At 35.4% G+C, this 25,482-nt stretch overlaps 1 protein-coding gene across 2 annotated transcripts in view; it reads left to right on the top strand.

Moving 5' to 3' along the window:
• The window catches only part of ATRNL1 (attractin like 1), a 705,727-nt gene that overhangs the window by 101,837 nt on the left and 578,408 nt on the right, over positions 1-25,482 (top strand). For both annotated transcript variants that reach the window (XM_059054362.2, XM_067024581.1), the window contains exon 10: positions 17,692-17,846. In XM_059054362.2, coding sequence (XP_058910345.1) covers positions 17,692-17,846 — 155 coding nt within the window. The remainder of the gene's footprint in view (positions 1-17,691; positions 17,847-25,482) is intronic.

The following is a 25,482-nucleotide window of genomic DNA, read 5'->3' as shown; positions in this document are numbered from 1 at the left end:
TGTATGTGTCCTATGAAATAGTTATTTTAGTTATATATTCAACAAATTCATATATGTATGCAGTACAAATATAGTATGCATATATGCTATATTTCAGACACTCATTATGCAGAGAAATTGTCAGGGATAAACATCATGAATAGCATGTTCATCAGTATTTAGTAGAATGTAAGTAACTAATAATATATTTATAAAATTGTCTTATATCATTTTCCAAAACCTCTGACAGCTACATTTTTAGGAAATCACAAAAACTTGATAGTTTATTAAACTAGCTTTGAATACTTTAATGTAAAACGAATTCTCATTATACCAAATTTAAGAAGCTAGAAGAAATCATTTCATGTAACCAGATTAGCATTAATATGAAAACATATTTCAAGTATATGTGATTTCAAAGATTTTTTAAAGTACAGAACTAATAGCGTACCACAGAAGCACTATCTAAAACATCCTGTATTTATAGGAATTCCCATTTCTCAAAAATGATTCCTTTTGTATTGTTAGGATGTTTTATTAATTAGTACTGTATTATCCTTTGCGAAGAGACTTTTAATTTGCTGCAGTGATTTTGAGTACCAGGGCCATTATGGTCTTGATTTGTTAGCCTGGTTAGATGAGGTGTCTCATAACGTTTTTTGCACGTATATGTTTGTAGAGCTTGTAGTAGGAGCCCACATCTTCATTTTTCTTCTATGTCAAGGCTTTTCTGTAATAGTAGAGACCTCAAATTTTCTTGTCCTATTGTTGCAGTCGTTTTCTCTATTATTGTGCTCCTTTAAAACACAATAATAAAAGCACAATATGTTTTAACACATAAGGAACATATTAAACATTATCATTTACAACTTGCAACTGTAATTATAAATTTGGTATTTTTTCCAGTTTTTTCAAGTTAAAAAAAGATTTCAACTATACTTCTAGAAATACTAAAAAAGAAAAGTGGTGAGTCTAATATTTCCTCATGATTAGATTCAGGGTTTGCATTTTGGTAGATCACTAAAATGTGTTCTATGAATTTTTTTTGGGGGGGAAAATCTTTTACTGAAATAAAATTCATATAACACAAAATTCTCCATTGTAACCATTTAAAGTGTACAATTCAGTGATTTTTAGTGTATTCATAGTGTTATGCAACCATCACTAATTCCAGAATATTTCCATCACTGCAAAAAGAAATCCTATACTTTCCTATACCCTTTCCCTCCATTTCTTGGAAACCACTAACCTACTTTCTGTTTCTATAGATTTGCCTATCCTCAATATTTCATATAAATGGAATGTACAGTATGTGACATTTTGCATCTGGCTTCTTTCACTTAGTATGATTTTTCAGGGTTCATCCACACTGTAGTATATTTCTGTACTTAATTTTTTTATGGCTGAATAATATTCCACTGTATGAATATACCTCATATTGTTAATCCACTCATCAGTTGATGGACATTTGGGTTGTTTTCACTTTGGGCTATTTTGAATGAGGCTGCTATGAACTTTCATGCAGAGGTTAACTTTCATATCTTGGTTAAAGTAATGGTTAAAGCGTTTTCAGGTTTCTCCACTGTAAAGATACAATTTTTCCTTTTTAAATTAGTAGACACGGTGTGGAGATACTTTGAGACTATGTAAATATTTTGTTTCTCATTAAACTTTTACACACTAGTTTTAGCATCCATTGATCATTCTTGTTATCACTGTGATGGTTACCAAATGGTGATATTGTAATATTATTCCTTGTAAATATCCCAAGTTGTGTGTTCACTTATATTAGTATCAATTGATGGATTTTTATTTTAATCAATGTTCTATAATCAATTACTGTTCTTTATTTTGGTGTTCAAAGTGTCCCAGATTTGGCCATCGTGAGCTTCTTTCAGTAAGGCTCCTCTATTCTTTAGACATGTCCCCAGTCACTCTAGTGCATTTCTACACTTTCTGGCACAGATGCAAAAAAAAAAAAAAAAATTCTGTTTACATCTTGTAGTTTCCCTGCTGGAGTAAGTCATTTCCCCCAAGGAACCTAGATTACTTTTAGTAGAGAATGGTATTTAAAAACCAAGATTAGGGGACTAGGTATGCTTATTACTTTTTTGATGTGTCTATAGACCCTATCAGAAGATGGAGCCAGAAAATTTACAAAGACACACATGTTTATTCTTATTTATAGAAGTGGGTATATAGTTCTCTCTCTGTATATATGTCTGTTTGTCTAAACCCTCTCTGTCTAAATTGCATAATGATGTAATACAACATTACAGGATTTATTTTAGACCTGTCTTCCATATTTATAAATTCCTTTTGAAAGTGAGAAACCTGGATCCCACTTTACAATTCATATATTTAAAAACTATCTGCTTACCAGGTACTAAGGGTACGGTTTATTTATTTCAGTAAAGATATCATATCTGGAAAAACAACTGCAGTTTTTATCACCACCATTTTATTTTGTTGTCCTTTAGTTAATAGACTTTAGTTTTTAGAACAGTTTTAGGTTTAAAGAAAAGTGAGCAAAAGTTATGGAGATTTCCCCAATACTCCCACATCTTACCCACCCCAAGTCCCTCTATTATTAACATCTTGTATTAGTGTGGTACGTTTGTTACAATTGATGAGTCAATATTGATACATTATTATTAACTAAAGTCCATAGATTACATTAGCATTTACTTTTGTGTTGTTGGTCCAATGGGTTTACACCATCTATAATGACATATTCCACTGCTACTGTATCATATAGAATAGTTTCAATTGCCCTAGAAATCATGTGTGCTCATCTCCCTCTCTCTCCCTGCCCAGCCTCTGGCAACCACTGATATTTTTATTGTCTTCATTGTTTTTGCCTTTACCAGAATATTATATAGTTGGAATCATACAGTATGTATCCTTTTTTAGATTGGCTTCTTTCACTTAGCAATTTGCATTTAAGGTTCCTCCAAGTCTTTTCATGGCTTAATAGCCCATTTCTTTGATCACTGAATAATATTCTATTGTATGGACGTGGTACAGTTGTTTATCCATTCACCTGTTGAAGAACATCTTGGTTGTTTCCAAGTTTTGACAGTTATGAATAAAGTTGCTATAAACATCCACTTGCAGTTTTTTGCATGGACATAAAATTTCAACCAATGAGTGCAATTGTTGTATTGTGTGGTAAGAGTGTTTCTTTTTATGAGTATGTTTAGTTCTGTAAGAGTGGTTGTACTATTTTTCATTCCCACCAGCAATGAATGTTGCTCTGCATCCTTGCTAGCATTTAGTGTCAGTGTTTTGAATTTTATCCATTCTAATAGGTAGTGGTATTTCATTGTTTTAATTTGTAATTCCCTAATGACCTATAATGAGCATTTTTCCATATGCTTATTTCACCATCTGTGTGTCTTCTTTGGTATCTGTTCAGACCTTTTGCCAATTTTTAATTGGGTTGTTTGTTTTCTAATCGTTGAGTTTTAAGAGTTCTTTTTATATTTTGGATTCAGGTCCTTTATCAGGTATTTGCTACAAATATTTTCTCCGAGTCTGTGGCTTACTGTTTCATTCTCTGAATGGTGTCTTTCACAGAGTCAAGGTTTTTAATTTTAATGAAACCCAACTTATCATTTTTTTCTTTCATGATTTGTGCTTTTGGTGCTGTAACTAAAAAGTCATCAGTAAACTCACGGTCACCCAGATTTTCTTCTATATTATCTTCTAGGAGTTTTATAGTTTTGCATTTTACATTTAGGCCTATGATTCATTTTGTGTTAATTTTTGTAGAAGGTGTAAGATCTGTCAAACTTCGTTTTTTTTTTTTTTTTGCATGTGGATGTCCAGTTGTTTCAGCACCATTTATTGAAATGACAGTTTTATTTATTCCTTACCATTTTGTATATCTTTTATTCCCTTTTCTTGTCTTATTGCACTAACTAGGACTTCCAGTAAAATGTTGACTAGGAGTGGTGAGAGAGTATATCTTGCCTTGCTCTTTCTTAGAGAGAAAACATCTTTCCATTTTCTTGCCATTAGTATAATTGTTTTTTAAGATAGATCTTTATTGGAGTATAATTGCTTCACAGTACTGTGTTAGTTTCTGTTGCACAACAAAATGAATCAGCCATATGCATACACATGTCCCCATATCCCCTCACCATTGAGCCTCCCTCCCATCCACCCCATCCTACCCTTCTAGGTCATCACAAAGCACTGAGCCGATCTCCCTGTGCTATGCTGCTGCTTCCACCAACCAACTATTGTACATTTGGTAGTGTATGTATGTCAATGCTACTCTTCCTTTGCCTCAGCTTGGCCCTCCCACCCCATGTCCTCAAGTCCAGTTCCTATGTCTATCTCTTTTCCTGCCCTGAAACTAGGTTCAACAGTACCAATTTTTTTTTTTTTTTTACATTCCATATATGTGTGTTAGCATATGGTATTTGTTTTTCTCTTTCTGACTTACTTCAGACTGTATGACAGACTCTAGGTCCATCTACCTCACTACAAATAACTCAATTTCATTTCTTTGTATGCCTGAGTAATATTCCATTGTATGTATGTGCTACATCTTCTTTGTCCATTCATCTGTCGATGGACATTTAGGTTGGTTCCATGTCCTGGCTATTGTAAATAGTGCTGCAATGAACATTGTGGTACATGTCTCTTTTTTTATTATGGTTTTCTCAGGGTATATGCCCAGTAGTGGGATTGCTGGGTCATATGGTAGTTCTATTTTTATTTTTTTAAGGAACCTCCATACTGTTCTCCATAGTGGCTGTATCAATTTACATTCCCACCAACAGTGCAAGAGGGTTCCCTTTTCTCCACACCCTCTCCAGCATTTGTTGTTCGTAGATTTTTTTCATTATGGCCATTCTGACTGGTGAGGTGATGCCTCATTCTAGTTTTGATTTGCATTTATCTAATAATTAGTGTTGTTGAGCATCTTTTCATGTGCCTCTTGGCCATCTGTATGTCTTCCTTGGTGAAATGTCTATTTAGGTATTCTGCCCATTTTTTAACTGGATTGTTTGGTTTTTTTTTTGATATTGAGCTTCATGAGCTATTTGTATATTTTGGAGATCAGTCCTTTGTCTGTTGTTCATTTGCAAATATTTTCTCCCATTCTGAGGGTTGTCTTTTGGTCTTGTTTATTGTTTCCTTTGCTGTGCAAAGGCTTTTAAGTTTAGTTAAGTCCTATTTGTTTATTTTTGTTTTTATTTCCATTACTCTAGGAGGTGGGTCAAAAAAGATCTTGCTGAGGTTTATGTCAAAGAGTGTTTTTTCTATGTTTTCCTCTAAGAGTTTTATAGTGTCTGGTCTTACATTTAAGTCTTTAATCCATTTTGAGTTTATTTTTGTGTATGGTGTTAGGTAGTGTTCTAGTTTCATTCTTTTACATGTAGCTGTCCAGTTTTCCCAGCACCACTTATTGAAGAGGCTGTCTTTTCTCCATTGTGTGTTCTTGCCTCCTTTGTTGTAAATTAGGTGCCCATATTTGTGTGGGTCTATCTCTGGGCATTCTATCTTGTACCATTGATCTATATTTTTGTTTGTGTGCCAGCACCATAGTGTCTTGATTATTGTAGCTTTGTGATATAGTTTGAAGTTGGGGAGACAGATTCCTCCAAGTCTGTTTTTCTTTCTCAAGATTGCTTTGGCTATTCGGGGTCTTTTGTGTTTCCATACGAATTGTAAAATTTGTTGTTCTAATTCTGTGAAGAATGCCATTGGTAGTTTGATAGGGATTGCATTGAATCTGTAGATTGCTTTGGGTAGTATAGTCATTTTCACAATATTGATTCTTCCAATCCAAGAACATGGTATATCTCTCCATCTGTTTTTGTCATCTTTGATTTCTTTCATCACTGTTTTATAGTCTTCTGAGTACAAGACTTTCACCTCCTTAGGCAGGTTTATTCCTAGGTATTACATTATTTTTCTTGCAGTGGTAAATGGGAGTGTTTCCTTAGTTTCTCTCTCTGATTTTTTGTTGTTGGTGTATAGGAATGCCAGAGATTTCTGTGCATTAATTTTGTATCCTGCAACCTTACCAAATTCATTGATTAGTTCTAGTAGTTTTCTGGATTTTCTATGTATAGTATCGTGTCATCGGCAAACAGTGACAGTTTTACTTCTTCTTTTCCAATTTGTATTCCTTTTATTTCTTTTTCTTCTCTGATTACTGTGGCTAGGACTACAAAACTGTTGAATAAGAGTGGTGAGAGTGGACATCCTTGTCTTGTTCCTGATCTTAGTGGAAATGCTTTCAGTTTTTCACCATTGAGGATGATGCTTACTGTGGGTGGGTTTGTCATATATGGCCTTTATTTTGTTGAGGTAGGTTCCCTCTATGCCCATTTTCTGGAGAGTTTTTATCATAAATCGGTGTTGAATTTTGTCAAAGCTTTTTCTGCATCTATTGAGATGATCGTATGGTTTTTATTCTTTAATTTATTAATGTGGTGTATTACATTGATTGATTTGCATACATTGAAGAAACCTTGCATCCCTGGGGTAAATCCCGCTTGATCCTTTTAATGTGCTGTTGGATTCTGTTTGTTAGTATTTTGTTCAGGATCTTTGCATCTGTGTTCATCAGTGATATTGGTCTATAATTTTCTTTTTTTTGTGATATCTTTTTCTGGTTTTGGTATCAGGTGATGGTGGCTTTGTAGAATGAATATGGGAGTGTTTCTCCCTCTGCAATTTTTTGGAAGAGTTTGAGAAGGATCGGTGTTAGCTCTTCTCTAAGTGTTTGATAGAATTTGCCTATGAAGCCATCTGGTCCTGGACTTTTGTTTGTTGGAAGATTTTAAATTATGGTTTCAATTTCATTACTTGTGATAGTTCTGTTTATATTTTCTAATTCTTCCTTGCTCAGTCTTGGAAAATTGTACCTTTCCAAGAATTTGTCCATTTCTTCCAGGTTGTCCATTTTATTGGCATATAGTTGTTTGTAGTAGTCTCTTGTAATCCTTTGTATTTCTGCAGTATCAGTTGTGATTTCTCCTTTTTCACTTCTAATTTTATTGATTTGCATCCTCTCCCTTTTTTTCTTGATGAGTCTGGCTAAGTGTTTATCAATTTTGTTTATCTTGTCAAAGAACCAGCTTTTAGCTTTATTGATCTTTGCTATTGTTTTCTTCGTTTCTATTTCATTTATTTCTGATCTGATCTTTATGATTTCTTTCCTTATACTGACTTTGGGTTTTCTTTGTTCTTCTTTCTCTAGTTGTTTTAAGTGTGGGGTTAGATTGTTTATTTGAGATTTTTCTTGTTTCCTGAGGTGAGATTGTATTGCTATAAACTTCACTCTTAGAACTGATTTTGCTGCATCCCATAGGTTTTGGGTCATCGTGTTTTCACTGTCATTTGTTTCTTTGTATTATTTCATTTCCTCTTTGATTTCTTCAGTGATCTGTTGGTTATTTAGTAGCATATTGTTTAGTCTCCACGTATTTTTGTTTTTTACAGTTTTTTTCCTGTAATTGATTTCCAATCTCATAGCATGTGGTCAGAAAAGATGCTTGATATGATTTCAATTTTCTTAAATTTTCCAAGGCTTGATTTGTGACCCAAGATGTGATCTATCCTGGTGAATGTTCCACGTACACTTGAGAAGAAAGTGTATTCTGCCACTTTTGGGTGGAATGTTTTATAAATATCAGTTAGATCTATTTGGTCTATTGTGTCATTTAAAACTTGTGTTTTCTTATTTATTTTCTGTTTGGATGATTCGCCCATTGGTGCAAGTCGGGTGTTAAAGTCCCCTACTACTATTGTGTTACTGTTGATTTCTCCTTTCATAGTTGTTAGCATTTGCTTTATGTATTGAGGTGCTCCTATGTTGGGTGCATAAACATTTATAGTTGTTATATCTTCTTCTTGGATTGATCCTTTGATCATTATGTAGTGTCCCTCCTTATATCTTGTAACAGTCTTTATTTTAAAGTCTAATTTATCTTATACAAGTATTGCTACTCTGGCTTTCTTTTGATTTCCATTTGCATGGAATTCTTTTTCCATTCCTTCACTTTCAGTCTGTATGTGTTCCTAGGTCTGAAGTGGGTCTCTTGTATACTGCATATATATGGGTCTTGTTTTTGTATCCATTCAGCTAGTCTGTGTCTTTTGATTGAGGCAGTTAATCCATTTACATTCTAGGGTTTCCTCTTTCATCACTTTAAGTAAATCCTGCCACTCCCTTTGGTCCTGAAGAGTTTCCACTGAAAAAATCAGTTGATAACCTTATGGGGATTCCTTTGTATGTTACTTTTTATTTTTCCCTTGCTGCTTTTAATATTTTTTCTTTGAATTTAGTTTTTGTTAGTTTGATTAATATGTGTCTTGGGTTATTTTTCCTAAGGTTTATCCTGTATGGGGCTCTCTGTGCTTCCTGGACTTGGGTGACTATTTCCTTTCCCATGTTAGGGAAGTTTTCAACTATAATCTCTTCAATTATTTTCTCAGATCCCTTCATTTTCTCTTCTTCTTCTGGGACCCCTATAATTCGAATGTTGGTGTGCTTAATGTTGTCCCAGAGGTCTCTGAGATTGTCTTCAATTCTTTTTGTTCTTTTTTCTTTATTCTGCTCCTTGGCAGTTATTTCCACCATTTTGTCTTCCAGCTCACTATTCATTCTTCTGACTCAGTTATTCTGTTATTGATTCCTTCTAGTGTATTTTTCATTTCACTTGTTATGTTGTTCATCTCTGTTTGTTTGTTCTTTAGTTCTTCTAGATCTTTGTTAAACATTTCTTGTATTTTCTCAATCTGTACCTCCATTCTGTTTCAGAGGTTCTGGATTCTCTTTACTATCATTACTCTGAATTCTTTTTCAGGTAGATTGCCTATTTCTTCTTCATTTAGTCTTTTAGGTTTTTACCTTGCTCCTTCATTTGTGACATATTTTTTGCCATCTCTTTTTATTTTTTATGAATGGGATTGTGTTTCTGTCTTACTGATTGTTTGGCCTGAGCTTTCCGGCTCTGGTTGGCTATTGGGTAGAGCTGGGTCTTGGTGCTGAGATGAGCAACTCTGTGACCTCACTCAGTTGAATATTCCCTGGGGTCTGAGGTTCTCTGTTAGTCCAGTGGTTCAGACTTGGAACTCCCACCGCAGGAACTTTTGCCTGATCCTGGGCTCGTGAACCAAGATCCTGCAAGCCGCCTCTGGCGGCAAAAAATAAAACCCCCCAAAAAACCAAGAACCATAACAAAGTAAAAAATAAAATTAGAGTAGGAAACTAAGAGATATGTTAGGAAGAATATACAAATAAAAATATAGATGAACCAACAACTGAGAGGTACAACAGTACCAAAACAGTACAAAAGACAAGGAGGGGGAAAAAAAAAGGGTGTGGGGGAAGGCCTTGGCTATGGAGGGTGGAGCCTAAGCAAGGGCGAGGTTTGGGCAGTGGGTGGGGCCAATGCGTAGGGCCCACAGGGCTACAAAAGGCCCTAGGGGCTGTGGGGCATGGGGCTTAAGCTCAAGGAACAGAAGGGGCCGAGGCGTGCCCCCCCACCCCAGGTCTCAGAGGGCAGGGACCTCACCTGGGAGCCCGGCATTCTTCTTGGGCTTGAGTGGGCATGGCAAACACCCTCCTCTCCTCTCCTGCTCCTCCAGTCTGGAAGGGGGGCCCCTCCCGCCTGCCTCTCCTGATCTCCCTGGCCTCCATCCTATGCCCCCAAGGACCCATGCAGCCTGGAGGGGAGTTTGGAGGGCAGGGGATCAGCCTAGGAGCTCAGCAGGCTTCCTGGCTCTGAGTGGGTGGGGCAGTCGCCCTCTGCTCTTCTCCTGCTCTTCCCGGAGAGTCCCTCCCACCTGCCTCTCCTGATCTCCCTGGCCTCAGGGGCACTGATCCTGTGTGGCCTCCACTTCTCCTCCCCCCTCAGTCCCCCTACATCCTACTGGTTCACTTTGGGGTTCCTCCCTTATCCTTGGGTGTCAGAGTCCTCCGTTAGTGGCCAACAGGCACCCTAGTTGTGGGGACATGCTAACTCCATGTCTTCCCACACTGCCATCTTGACTCAGCTTCTAATATTTTTGATAATTTTTTTTTCAAGGTGAGGAAATGCCCTTCTATTTCTAAAGTTATTATTCCTAGAGTTGAGAGAGTACTTTATATATTCTACATATAAATCCTTTATCAGATATGTGATTTGCAAATATTTTCTCCCATTCTGTTGTTTTTCACTTTATTTTTAGTGTCCTTTGAAGCTCAGAAATGTTTAATTTTTAAGACCATTTTATCTGTTATATATTTTGTCACTTATGCTTTTGGTGTCATATCTAAACATCCATTGCCTAACCCAAGGCAAGGAATATTTACTTCTGTAGTTTCTTCTAAGAGTTTTATCACTTGTAGCTCTTAAATTTGGGCCTTTTATCAATTTTTAGTTAATTTTTGCATATATTGTAAGGGAAGGGTTCAGTTTCTCTCTTTTGTACCTAGATATCCAGTTGCCTCAGCATCATTTGTTGAAAAGAGTATTCTTTCCTTTCTTTGAGTTGGCTGTTCTGGGCCCTTGAATTTCCACATGAATCACAGGATTAGTTTGTCAATGAGAGAAATATCCAGCTGGGATTTTATAGAGAGTGAGTTGAATCTGTAGATCAATTTGGAGAGTATGGTCATCTTAACAATATTTTGTTTCCAATCCATGTAAATGGGATATTCTTTCATTTTTTTTTAGGCTATCTTTAATTTGTCTCTTCAATATTTTCTAGTTTTCATGGTTTAAATTTTATACTTGTTTCATTAAATTTATTTTTAAAAAATTATTTATTTATTTTTGGCTGTGTTGGGTCTTCGTTTCTGTGTGAGGGCTTTCTCTAGTTGCGGAGAGCGGGTGCCACTCTTCATTGCTGTGTGCAGGCCTCTCACTATCGCGGCCTCTCTTGTTGCGGAGCACAGGCTCCAGAAACCCAGGCTCAGGAACTGTGGCTCACGGGCCCAGTTGCTCCACGGCATGTGGGATCTTCCCAGACCAGGGCTCAAAGCCATGTCCCCTGCATTGGCAGGCAGACTCTCAACCACTCCGCCACCAGGGAAGCCCTAAATTTATTTTTAAATACTTTTTCTTTTTGATACTAATGTAAATTGAACTGTTTTATTATTTTTATCTTAGGATTTTTCACTCCTGGTTTTAGAAATACAATTTATTTTTATTTTATTTTAACCTCCAAACTTGCTAAACTCATTTATTACTTCTAGCAGTTTTTTTTGTGGATTTCTTTGAATTTCTATGTATAAGATCATGTCATCTGCAAATAATGAGAGTTTTACTTCTTCCTTTCCAATTTAGATGCATTTAATTTTATGGTCTTGCCCATTTTCCTTCTTATAATCTCTAATACAAAGTTGAATAAAAGTGAGAAGAGCAAAAATCCTTGTCTTATTCCTGATCTTAGCGGGGGAACATTTAATCTTTTACCATTAAGTATGATGTTAGCTCTGGTTTTTTGTTTTTTGTTTTTTTTCTTTTTGTAGATATCCTTTGTATTAGGTTTCTATGGCTGCTGTAACAAATTACCGCAAACTGTGTCGCTTAAAACAATGGAAAGATATTCTTTCATAGGTCTGGAGGCCAGAAATCCAAAATTAAAGTGTGACCACGGCCATGCCCCCTCCAGAAATGCTAGGGGAAATTCCTTTCCTTGCCTCTTCCAGCTTTGGCTGTCAGTATTCCTGGAGTTGTGGCTGAATCATTCCAGTTGCCTCCACAGTTACATTACCTTCTCCTCTTTTCTGTGTGTCTCTTATAAGGACACTTGTTATTGGATTAGGTTCACTGGATAATCCAAAATGAGTTCCTTATCTCAAGATCGTTAATTTAATTACATCTGAAAAGATTCTTTTTCCAAATAAGGTAACATTCACAGGTTCTGGAGATTAGGACATGGATCCATCTTTTATGGTGGTGCACCATTCAGCCATACCAGATTGAGGAAGTTACCTTCTATCTCTATTTTGTTGGGTGCTTTTTATCATGAAAGGATGTTGGATTTTTTCTAAGCTTTAGCTGTGTCTATTGGGTATATATGCGGAAGTGGGATTGCTGGATCATATTATAGTTCTTGGTAGTTCAATTTTTAATTTTTTCAGGAATGTTCATACTGTTTTCCAAGTTGACCATACCAATGTCCATTCCCAGCAATAGTGTAGAAGGGTTCCCTTTTCTTCACATTCTTGCAAACATCTTTTTAAAATTAAATTAATTAATTATTTTAAATTGAAATATAACTGATATAAAACATTGTATTAGTTTTAGGTGTACAACATAATGAATTGTTATATGTATATATTGTAAAATGATTATAACAGTTTAGTTAACATCCATCACATACATAGTTATGAATTATTTCTTTCTTGTAATGAGAACTTTTAAGTCCTTAACAACTTTCAAACATAATACAGTATTGTTAACTATGATCACTGTGCTGTATATTACATTCCCAGGACTTATTTGTCTTAAAACTGGAAGTTTGTGCCTTTTGACCACATTTACTCATTTCACCCACCTTCTACCACCTGACTTTGGTGGCCACCAATCTATTCTCTGTATCTATAAGTTCATTCATGCCATTTTTAGATTTTGCATATTTGTGAGTTCATACAGTATTTGCCTTTCTCTGTCTGACTTATTTCACTTAGTGTAATGCCCTCAAGGTCCATCTATGTTGTTGCAAATGGCAGGATTTCCTTTTTTTTTTTAAATGGCTGAATAATATTCCCCTTTGTATATATATCTTTATCCATTCATCCGTTGATGGACATTCAGGTTGTTTCCATATCTTAGTTATTGTAAATAATGTTGCAATGAATATGGGGGTGCAGATATCTTTTTGAGATAGCTATTTTGTTTCCTTTGGATAAATACTCAGAAGGGGAATTTGGTAGTTCTAAGTTTGTAATTAGATTTGTAATTTGTAATTGTAATTCTAAATTGGTTTTTGAGGAACCTCCGTACTCTTTTCCACAGTGGTTGTACCAATTTATATTCCCATCAACAGTGCACAAGGGTTCCCTTTTTTCCACATCCTCACCAATACTTCTTTCCTGTGTTTTTGATAATAGCCATTCCAACCAGCTGTGTATGTGCACGTGAGGTGATACCTCATTGTGGTTTTGATTTACATTTCCTTGTTGAGTGATGCTGAGCACTTTTTCATGTGCCTGTTGGCCCTCTGTTTGTCTTCTTTGGAAAAATGTCTGCTCCGATCCTCTGCCCATTTTAAAATTGAATTGTTCTGTTTTTCTATTGAGTTATATGAGTTTTTAATATATTTTGGAGATTGAATTTTCTCCATCACACAAAGCCAGGCCTGATACTGAGAGCGTCTTATTTATTTTCCCCAGGGCAGTGCCTGAAGTGTTCAAGGTTATGCACATTCTTCCATGGCAACAGAGTTGAGCCGGTTATATGTGTGTGCTCATTCATGACCTGCAGAAGCTAAAGTGTGCTGTCTGCAGGGGTGTGTAAGGGGTGCAGGCTACGTGGGGGAGGGATTTATGGATTGTTGGGAGCATGGGTGTGCTAGTTGAGGTGAATCTACAGGTAATACACTCTATGAAGTTTATGGGTGGGCCTCTCGGTAGAGTTCATGAGGTAGTTAGTAGAAACCTTAGCCCTGTTGGGTTTTATACCCTGGTTGCCGTGAGCCCCCTTTTTCCTCCCCTGCCCATCCTGTCATTGTTTTGGAATGGGTGAGAAAGAAGTGGGCTTCTTGGGCATCATCCTGCTTGGCCATGGAAGCTAGGTACTTACTAGGTTCTCACTTTCCCTCATGGGAGAGAAAGCAGATTGAATGAGTTTCTCTTGGCAGTGAGCTGTTGCCTTGGGGGGTGGGGGTGATGTGGTAAAGTGAAACTGTTCTTCTTACCCTCTTCAGTCCTGTTCTTGGAATTTTTGCTCCAAGTGGTGCTAGGACTTCTCTGCTGGACTGCTGGGCACCTACAAAGGTACTCCTGTCTCTGAGTAGTTGACAAAATCAGTGCTTCTGTGGGAGGATGAAGGCAGTGTCGACTGAAAAAAAAATGCACAACCTAAAAGTTGAGAGTTATGTTTTATTCGGTGGACAAATCTGAGGACTTAAGCCCATGACATAGCATCTCGGATAACTCTGAGAGACTGCTCCAGAGAGGCAAGCGGGAGCCAGGTATATAGCAGTTTTAGTAACAAAGACCAGGTAGTCAGAACATCAAAAGATTGCTGTTAATTAAAGAAAACCAGATATCTCAAGTTAAGGAATTTAGCGCTTTTCTGTGTATGGAAAGATGCAAAGTCTAGGCTCATTGAGATCATTCCTTTGATATGCACCTCAGCTATCTGGGGCCAGTATCCTGTGCTTCTCATCCCGAGTCTCCTCATGGTGCATTGTCCTGGGTGGCTTCAATGGAGGGCATTCTGTTTCCATTCTGAGTTCTCTCAGGGCTCACCGTCATGGTTGCTGTGTGATGGCTCAATGGCTGCAACTTCTTTTGTTTACTATATGGCAGGCAATATTTTTTATTCACAGTAGGAAACTTATTCCTACGTCTTGCTGATGTCTCTCCCTGTATCCTCGTATTCTGACTTTTTAAAAAATTCAACACTTTTCATATGCCATCCCATTGCCTTCTGACCTTTATTGTTTCTAATGAGAAGTCAGCTATTTATCTTATTGGGGTTCTCTTGTATGGGAAGAACCTTCTTTCTCCTGCTGCTTTAAAGATTTTACCCTTGGCCTTCAATATTTTTATTATTTTATGTCTGAGTTTGGCTCTTTCTGTATTTTTTCCTACTTGAAGTTTGTTGAGCTTCTTGGATGTGTATGCTAATGTTTTTCATCAAATTTAGGAAGTTGTCAGCCATTATTTCTTGAAAAGTCTTTTACCTCTTCCTCCTCTGCCCTAGTATTCCCAGTAAATGTATGTTGTTGCTGTTAATGGTGTTCTACATTTCTCATAGACTCTGTTCATTTTCCTCTCTGTTTTTTGAATTGCAGGATCTCTATTGATTTATCTACTAGTTCACTGATTTTTTTTTTCTTGCTGCTTGATGAAATATACTGTTGAGCTTCTCTACTAAATTTTAAAATTTCAATATTACACTTTTCCACTCCAAATTTTCCTTTTTTTGTTATTTCTCTTTGTTAATGTTTTATATTTGATAAGGTGTTGTCATATTTTCCTTTACTTCTTTAAACATTGTATTCTTTAAGTCTTTGACTATATTTATAATAGCTGCTTTAAAGTCTTTTTTGTTTCATCTGACATCTGGGTTCTCTTAAAGGTAGTTTTGTTGCTTGCTTTTATTCCTGTGTATGGGTCACACTTTCCTGTTTCATTGCATGCCATAATTTTCCCTGAAAACCAGATATTTTAGATAATATATTGTAGCAACTCTGGATCCTGACTTTTCCTTCCTCTCTGGGGCTGTTGTAATTTTATTTGTTTAGTAACTTGGCTGAACTCTTTTAGAGAAGTCTGTTTCTTTTTCCAAATGCATCCTCTGATGTTCCTCCTCAGATGGTACAGCCTGGGTATGCACACAGTCACCCTGGGATGCTAGTAATTTTAGCAGAGCTCTTTGACTTTTTCCTCTGAGCTCTTTGTTAAGCTTTCTGCCTCTGTTTTTATCACACTCACCTGGTAGCCTCCACTAATTGCCAACTGATAGTTCTATTATTTTCAACAATGCTCTGCGGGCATAAATTGCGCCACAGTCTGAATTCCATTTCAAACCTTTTTCAGGGGTAGTCTTTGAGGCCAGTCTTTGAGGTTCTGACCCCAGTAAGGCTCTTATTAGCTGTTTTTTCCCCTTGTTCTCTCTGATAAACTTCTAGCTTGTCTATGTTTTAGCTTATTGTTCTCATGTAGCTATCTCTTAATTGTTTACAACCACTACTTCCATTGTTTTTGAGTGCCTTTAAGGCTTGAAGTTTGCCACCTTGTACCAAATACAGTCAAGTTCCCTTGAGACCTTTGGGACTCTCCTTTTCTTAGGCTACCTCTCCTTTTCTTAGGCTGTCTCTCCCTGTGGGAGAAAACCTCTATGCCACTGCTTTGGAAATATAGGTGGGGTTTGTAGCCTGTTCTTTCATTGACACCACTGTGTTATGTGCGGAGAACTGGATGGGTATGGTAGCCTTTGCTCTTCTCAGCTTGCCTCTTTTGTCTTGGGTCTGCTGCCCTGTGAATTGGGGGTGAAGACTTTTTGGCCCTCTTGTTCTTAATCTCTGAGGCCTGGTGTGTAGCTTCCACCCTGTGGGTGGTGGCTAGGTAGAGAATGAGGACTCAGACCTCTCATGCTTTCTCCTTGAATAGAGCTTCTGCCACTGAGAGTTAGGGGGCGTGAGAAGTATTGGCAGTCTGTTGCTCCTGGTTGTATATTAATGGCCTGGACTAGGAGCTGAGGGATGAAGGAGCATACTGTTCTTGACTTTACCAGCCTGTGGTTGAACAGTCTTGCCTAACAGGTTGTGTATGTGTGGGGAGGTGGCAGTGATGGGAAGAATGGGAGTTGGTAATGAGTCAAATATCATGGACTGTTGCTGTTCTTAATGAAATTTAGTAGATATTCTTGAGCAAATATTTCTTTATTTGTTGTTGCTCTTGGCAACATTTTTGAGATCCAAATTGTTTTTTGTTTTTTTTTAAAATTTTTACTGATTATAGTTCTTTCCCTGGGGAGATTGTTTATGGAACTCCTTATATTGACATTCTGGAAGTGAGTTCCATATTCTTTAAGCATTAATTGGTATTATAGTTATAGCTTTTGAGATACTGTATATACCTTACTAACTATACTATACATACTATGTTTACATGTTGATGCTTTGTACCAGGGATTTATTTATAGAGTATTTATAAAGTATTGATTCATATTGTCATGAACCTTTATTATATATATATATCAGTGAATTCAGGTAAAATATAATTGTGAGCATATAGTTGTAGTATTTCTCTCATAATTACACTTTAATTAAAAGAACATTTAATTTAATTTGAATGTTTCTTAAAAATGCAATGTGATTTTCAATTATACACAATATGGGTATATCTCTAATCTTAAGCAACAGGACATACATACAAATTAATAAAAACTACGTGATTCCATTTTGTAAAGTACAAAGGCAGCAATAGAAATATTTGCTGTTAGACTCAGAATAGTGGTAATTTTTATTTTTTGATCTTAGTACTGGTTACTTAGTTGTGTTCATCTTGTGAAAATTCATTGAGTGTTAGACTTATGATGTGTGCACTTTCATGTATGTTATATCATATTTAAAAAGTTAGAAAGCATATTATGAGATCCATATGAGCCATGTAGTTTTAACTGAATATTGTTCAGAGTAAATTTATTATATTTAATTTTATATTTACTTTGGTATTTAAAACTGATGATAATTTGGTCCTCTAGTTTAAAGGAGACTTGTTTCCTACTTTTATAAATGAAAACAAAATTTCAAAATATAAATTATTATAAAATCATTAACAATTATGTTTAGTATTGTGTTTCCTGAAAGCATTTTAAGGTACTATGAATCTCAGAATATTTTTTAAAAATATTGAAATTTAGAGGCCATTTATAAGTTGTTGAAAATAATAAAGCATGTTTTTTCACAATTCCAAGGAAAATTCTATATGCAAATTAGATCCTTTCTGTAATAGATATATAAAATCAGGGAGGTCTTTTTATCCTTTGTAATACATTTTTAAATTTTATCCTGTAGGACTATTTTGAAAGAAAGTGGGTTTGCCAGATACCTTCATTCAGCTGTTCTTATCAATGGAGCTATGCTTATTTTTGGAGGAAATACCCATAATGACACTTCCTTGAGTAACGGTGCAAAATGTTTTTCTGCCGATTTCCTGGCATATGACATAGGTATGTATCTGTTAGGACTGTACAAAGTAGGAAATACCAGAAATTTTTCATGTAGAGATTCTCAAATACATTACTTGATAGCATGTGTATATGCCATTTTAGAGAGAGAAATTCAGTGACAGATTATGAATGGAATTCTTTCCAGTTTCAGCATAGTAGTAGTATAGGGCAGGAGAATAGAAGAGCTGAGGTGAGTCAGTGGTGGAGGCAGGGGAATTGAGAAATCTGGGTTTGAATGTCTTTTTGAAGGCTTTTATGTATTGTATACCTACGTGAGCACTTTATCAGTCTATTTTGTTTGACTATTACCATATTAGTTTTGATAATGGATAGATATGGAGCACTAGCAAGTTTACATTACAAAGAGTAGGAATGCAAGCATTTTAGATTTAGTGGGGATGAGCAAATATGCATTTAAGTTAAACTCATCAGATATACTTACTCCACAGAGGAAACTGATAGAATTAGAGAAAGGAATGTAGAGATAGAAAAGCTAAATAAATAATATTTTGGGAAAAACTGGAAACCCAGAACATATCTAGGAATGGAAGTAACTAAAGAAGAATCTTTACCAGGGAACCTAGAAATACAGTGCATCTATACAACTCAATTTTAATTATGCTATCTATAGTCCTATCAATTTCTGAATAGTAAATGAATATATTTTTTGAATATTAAATTTAGCTACTTGGTTGACCATTGTAGTGAAAAATTTCTTCTCTATATATCATGTTATAGATAAAACATAGCTGATATTTTAAATCTTTAGCAGTACTTAAGAGTACCTTTTATTGTGTAAAGTATAATAATAAACCAATTTTAAGCTATTAAGAAACATTTTGATAAATAAAAATAAAAGAGACCAAAGAATAACACATTTAATAGATGTAAGAAGTATCCTTTCACTTTTGAACATCATAAAGGCACATAGTCTACTTTGGAAAATTATTTCAAGTGGCAGCATATAAAGAAAATTATGACTATTAATAAGCACTTTGATCTCTAAACTATTGTAGCTTGTTTGTAAGGAAATTCCTAGTAATAAAGTTAGGCATGCTTTTTAAATTCTATGACTATCTGTCTGTGAGTAATCATTGAAAAGAATCCACTGTCTTCAGGATTTTTAGATCCTAAATAATTAAATATTTACCTTTTGAAATAATAATTTGAAGTTATAAGTCATGATGAAAATGGGATTATCTTGGCTTTCAGAAGGCTTTTAAATCAGTGCCTGAGATCCAGAAAATCGGTTAAATGAAGCAGTGAGTCTAGGCTGGCTGATTATGATCTTTCCTTGCCATGTTGGCACTGTCAACATATCATTTTGCTATGGTGATGAGACAGTATACTTATTTCTCTGGAGGTGGACGAACGTTTTGTTTTTCTTCTAGGAATAAAAATCCTAGGAAAAGTGTAGAATTTTGTTGTAATTGTTAAAAATCCATGAAGTGATTTTGAACTTTTGAAAAAGATTCTTCAAGGAGCTTCCACCAAATTTCTGTATTTTAAAGAGGAAATTAATGTTGAGCTATTTTGTAGCTGACATATCGGGAATTTATTTTTATTTCTTCCATATTGTTCAAGATGACCATATTTTAGGTTTTATGCATCCAAAAAGTTTACCAAGGTTGAAAAACATTAGAGGTGTTAGTTTTTCAGAGAGAGAGAGAGAGAGAGAGAGAGAGAGAGAGAGAGAGAGAGAGGGAGAGGGAGAGGGCGAGCTCTCAGATTATTATTCTAATTGCTGCTCTTTATTAAGTGTCTTCTAAGAGCTAGGTACTTTACTAAGAGCTTTATTTACAATATCTGTAACCTCTCTAATAACTTTGTAACAAGGTGTTAATAAACTCATTTTCAGATTATTAAGCACAAGAGTAAAAGGAATTTGCCCAAAGCCCTGCAGGTGGTAGATCAAGCTTCTTTTAACTCCTAAAGTGGTAGTCTTTCCTCTTGACTCCACTGTGCTGCTTAGTCGGGTCAATTGTATGCTCTTCATTTTCGCAACAAATTACCACTTTATGTTTAGTAAGGTTTCTTAATGCTGTGGAAAGATAGAAGCAAATATCAGTTTCATTTTTCAAACGAATTGTTCAAATTGGAGGAAGAATAACATAGTTTAAACAATGTTGTATTTTAACATAGGATTTTGTTTTCCCTGTGCTAACAACTAACAATAAAAACATAAAGCAGTACAATCAATACAGGATAAAGGTGTTTCGTTTTACCTTATTTGATTGTTTCTATGCAGTTCCCAATAAAGCCCCCCCATCACCTAATCTGTATTTATTCTCCTGGGTTTGTAGCATCAAATGCTGAAATATTTTCCTGGGAAAATTATTTTTCTTATTTCAGAAAATGTCTTCCAAAAGAACTGCTTTCCTTTTAAAGTATATTTTTGTGGAAATAAAATATAACCATTGTATATGAACCAACCTGAAAATAGATCCTCTTGGGGGAAAAAAGTTGTGTTGCTAGTTTTTCTCTTTTGTACAGTACACTGGGACTTTTATGTCATATTTAACTGGAATGCACCTGAAGATTTAGCTGAGTGTGTTCTATGATGTTTAAACAATAAAACTATGTATGCTAATACTAATTTTTCATTGCTCTAAAATGTACTATTTCAACCTTACTGCCATAGTAAATTTTAAATAGCCAATATCATTAATCTTTGAGGACATAACCTTGCCTTCCCAGTTCTCATTATACTATACATGATTGATGTAGAAGGCATATAATGGTGATTTTCAAACATGGCTGTACCTTGGCATTCCCTTTGAAGGTTGAAGGGAGAAAAATCAGACCTCTATAATCTGATCCTCTTAGATTAGGCACTGGGTATTTATATTTTTAAAAAGTGACTCAAGTGCAACTGATAATAGAGCCAGGACTGGTGAATAAACCTGGATGGACTGTAATGTATACAATGATATGTTACTTAATGTTCTAGTTTGTAAAGCTAGCTTGAAGACATTTCAAACCTGAAAATTTTATTAATATATATTTTGTTATTGTTAGTGGTATCATTATTGCACCTGATTCAAGATTAAAGTGAACTTTCTGGTAAAGATAGCTTTCTAGGACATAATGAGACTAAAGATGCAGTGGAAAAGCATGTCTCACTGAGTTGATCTCAGGTTATTAGACATATTTATACTTTTAAACTATTTGGCTGTGGAAAGTAGTGTTATAAAAGTTAGTTTTCTAGGGTCAGTGGGAAAAAAGGTATCAAGTAGTCTGTATATTTTTCATATCTCTTTAGTAAACCACCCTTCTTTTTGGTGGTTTGATTGAAGATCTCAACATTTACAAATGAGAGATTTTCCTGAATTGAAACATACCTTAAAATTGAATTGAATATTGAGACAGTATTTCAGAGTCATCAAATTAATAGCTATTATAGAATTTTCAGTAGGCCTAACATATAGTTGATACTTTTAATTACAAATGGTAGTTATTCTTCTTCAATAAGAAAATTTACCTAAGGGTAAGGGAATGTACAAGATGAAAGATAACTCAGAGATACATTGATCATAATTTTTTTTCCTCAAAAATATAGTAGAGGGCTTCCCTGGTGGCGCAGTGGTTGAGAGTCCGCCTGCCGATGAAGGGGACATGGGTTCGTGCCCCGGTCCGGGAAGATCCCACATGCCGCGGAGCGGCTAGGCCCGTGAGCCATGACCGCTGAGCCTGTGTGTCCGGAGCCTGTGCTCCGCAACGGGAGAGGCCACAACAGTGAGAGGCCCGTGTAACGCAAAAAAAAAAAAAAAAAAAAAAAAAAAAAAAAAAAATATATATATATATATATATATATATATATATATATAGTAGAGTCATGAAAATGTAATTTGTTGAGTTAGATTATTTCAGAATAGGATTGGGAGTCATATCAGAAATATATCTATCTTGCAGAAAGCAAAACACCTAAACTTCAAATCAAGTCAAGTCAAAATAATATTATAATAGAATTTAAAAAACAAATTTCCTGCATATGACAGTTTTACTTATGACATTAACTTCTTGGTAGGCAATTATTTAAAAGCAAACTCAGTAAAAAAAAAAAGTACTTAATTCCATATTTGCAGAATTAATACTATTTTAATTGGTAATGTATAATAATCATTTTAAACACAGTGGAGTTGTAGTTCAGTATACTCTTAAAAATCACTTAACTAGTTTATGAAACATAGTATACATGTTTTTGTACAACCCTGTAGAGTGATACCATAATCTGTGTATACACATACACACAGTATAATGGATACAATTTTGTAAGGCACATAATTTCATTAAAAAATCATATTCAAATTAAAACATCTAATTATTTAATTTTTTGGAACAATCCAGCAAAACTATAAAAATTCAAACTTGCTCGCTCTTCATGTTTATAATTATTTTTATTTTCTGGAGGTTATTTTATGTGTCCCTCTCTTTGTTAATCAGTATTTCTCTCTGCGCTCTGTTAACTCCTTAGGGCTCTTCCTTGACAAAAGCAGCACCCCTTGCCCTGCCACCTGAAAGAACCCATTTGTTTCTTTGTCTGTAAGAAAAACTCTTAAAATCATCGTACCCTTTTTTCAATGAATTTAGCCAACTGTTGACTGTTTTAAGCTTTACTGTATCCTTTGCTCAAGGTTCTCTTTTTCTGTCTATAATAAACTATTGTGTAGAAGAAATAGTAGTTTCTTCTCTTTAAAAAAGAGGCCAGTAAGTAAGGGAAAAAGTGACCTTTCGTTTTGTGAAAAGGGAGAACTAACATTCGCGGAAAGCTTCCTGTAATGTTTTGCACTTTACATATGCTTTATGATGTAATTCTCATAACGTCTGTGTAGCATGTACTATTATATTCATTCATACAGCAAGAAACTGTGATTTAGCGTGGTTAAACCCAAACTTGCATAGGTTGTAGGATGGTGTATTCAAAATTTGAACCCAAGTCTAAGTTCAAAGTTCTTTTGATTCTACCACTGTACTATCTATTGATGTTTTCCTGATTTAACAGGAAAAAAATTTGAAAGATCTTTAATTGGGGAAAAAAGGCATATAGTATTTGTTAATGAAGCATGACACTCAAGAAAATTAGTTTTATCAGTATATTTAATCAGTGACCTCAAGGTAGAGAATCAAGAAGAGTAACGAACAATGAATCTCTCTAGTAGATCTATAAGCATTTTGAGAGATTGTTTTGAATACAAAAATTGCTAAATAAAGATTCTTGAAATAGAATATACACTGAAAGAAAAGTGTTTATATGTCTCAACAAAACCTCTGGGGAAGAAGGCAGGGAAAACAGTCATGAATATAGAATCAAACATCTAAAATAAAATAATAGCAAATAGAATTCAACAGTTTCAAAATTATAATAAACTATGACCAAGTAGGAATTATTCTAGGATTTCAAGTATGATTCATTATCAGGGAATCTATAAATATACCTCAAGACTATTTACTGAAGCCAACAGGAAATAACACTATGTTAAAACATGATAAAATCATTTCATTTAAGATTGTCAAATAGTGGTGCTCACTTTGCCTGGCAGAGGGTATGAAGCTAAATTAATATTTATGGAATGAATGCCAGAGGACAAAATCCTGAGAGAAACGGTGGGTATGAAACTCTGGGTAGCAAAAGTGTGCACCTTTTAGAATAGTAAGATGAATTTTTACCTGGGGGAGGGGGACCCACTGAAACATCAGCATTTCAGGGGTAGATGGAAAAAGATTTTTGGCAACATGCAGAAATTTGGTTTTCTATTACTTAAGTATCCAAATGGTTAATAAAAGTTTTTCTTTGTATTCATCTAGTTTTGAGTCTTATACCTACAACATATGTGCTCTTTTTAGTTTATTTCAAATGTTATTAAGACTGAGTTATGAACATGTTTCAAATGGAATATTAAAAGAATTTTTAAAATGTGTCTTTGATGTTTTATAGATGCATATTTTCATGGAGGAATATGAGTATTTGCAGAAAAATTAGCCAATGAATGTGCATTTTCACCTGTACTATTTTATGCATAATTGATAAAATAAACCTGTCTCTAAATTTCAGCATATGTTTTTAATGTAATTATGTTGTCTGTCATATGTGAATAGTCCTACCAGCACAGTATTCTGATTGCTGAGATTTGTGTTTGAGAGAATAGTAACTCTAATTTCTTGATCTTATATTTATTGAGTGTATAAGGTTTTTAAATAAATATTTAGTGCCTTGTAGTACAGATTTTTTTAAACGTCTATATTCTAGAGAGTATATTTTACTTTGGTCTTTATTGCTGTGTGGCTTTTCTGTCAGTATGGGATGGTATTTCTGTCAATTTTCATGATGTCAGTAACTTTGAAATTTGATTTAGTTTGTCTAGCCTTGAACTGTTTGTGAAGTGATAATGACATAAGTGTTCTGGAAATATATTTTCTTCTTGGCAAAAAATATGATTATAGATTGCAGTCAGACATTAATAATGTGAGAGACTTTAATTGTAAGAATGGAAAGAGACGATATGTAAACAAATTATATTAATTTAATACTGAGCTTTATGGCATTTGATACCTTCTACATTTTACAGGAAAACTAACCTGTGTTTTACAGAGAATCCTGATCAAGAATTTGAAAACTCAGCAACAGAATTTATCTAGCCCAACATTCTGTTTAGTCATTATTGAAAAAGCTGCAAGGGATAAGTGGAAAGTGTATTTGCTGCAACTGCTCCTATGTTTTTCTCTTCTCATTCTGTTGAAAAATCCTGGCAGGTGGGCAAATATCTGCAAGCATGAAATGTCCCTATAGTTGCAAAAGTTGCATACCTCAACTAGCTTTTCATAAGCTTGCAAGTTATATTCTTTTATTCCTAAACAATTTTGTGAGTTGAAAACAATTTGCCAGCTATTTTAAGACACTGTAGAGGAATATTCACACTTACTGTATTGTATCAGTCAGTACAGGTTATGTTAGACTGAGGTAACAAACAGTCCTGTCACAGTTCTCTGAAAAGCAAACTCTGAGACAGAGTTTAGTGTTCCGGGTACTTATTAGGTCCTTGGATTGAACACCTGTAAAAGGGAGGGGAAGAAGCAGGATTGGGCGAAAAGTAAAAGTCAAGCAGACTCAACACCCTCAGCCAACTCCAGGACAACTCTGGAGTTGAAATGCCCCACAGAGTTGTCGCTCTTTAGGATTAAACAGGTCTTGGTCGGTCATTGTACAAGGGTCACTCCCAGGACCGTGGGTGCAGAAGCTCTCTGTAGCTAAGGCAGTCTCTGCAGGGGCTGGCAGCTGAATGATGTTCACTGATAAGTCCTTCCCTGAAGGTGTATTTAGTCAGTGCCTTTCCATGTTCATCACAATTCATTCTTTGGGCCACTCAGCCGGCTTCTTCAAATATATTTGTTAAACAGCTCCTCCAGGATTCCAGTGGGCCTTTCTCCCTGGTGGGAGCTTAGCTTATTGCTCTGGCTTTTGTAGCTGGTCTCAGGGCTGCAACTGATATTCACCATGTCCCTCATCCATCATTTTTTCATGTCCCTAACCCTCAGCTAGCACTTCTTCTGGTCTCTGTGTCTTACCTGGTAGCATGACCCACTCCCTCCCCCTTAGGGATTTGAGCTCCTGATCATCATAGACCTTCTAGTCTGGGTT

Source organism: Kogia breviceps, chromosome 2 (genome assembly GCF_026419965.1).
Source record: "Kogia breviceps isolate mKogBre1 chromosome 2, mKogBre1 haplotype 1, whole genome shotgun sequence".
In the NCBI taxonomy this organism is placed as follows: Eukaryota; Metazoa; Chordata; class Mammalia; order Artiodactyla; family Physeteridae; genus Kogia; species Kogia breviceps.
This window is presented reverse-complemented; position numbering and strand designations above follow the sequence as displayed.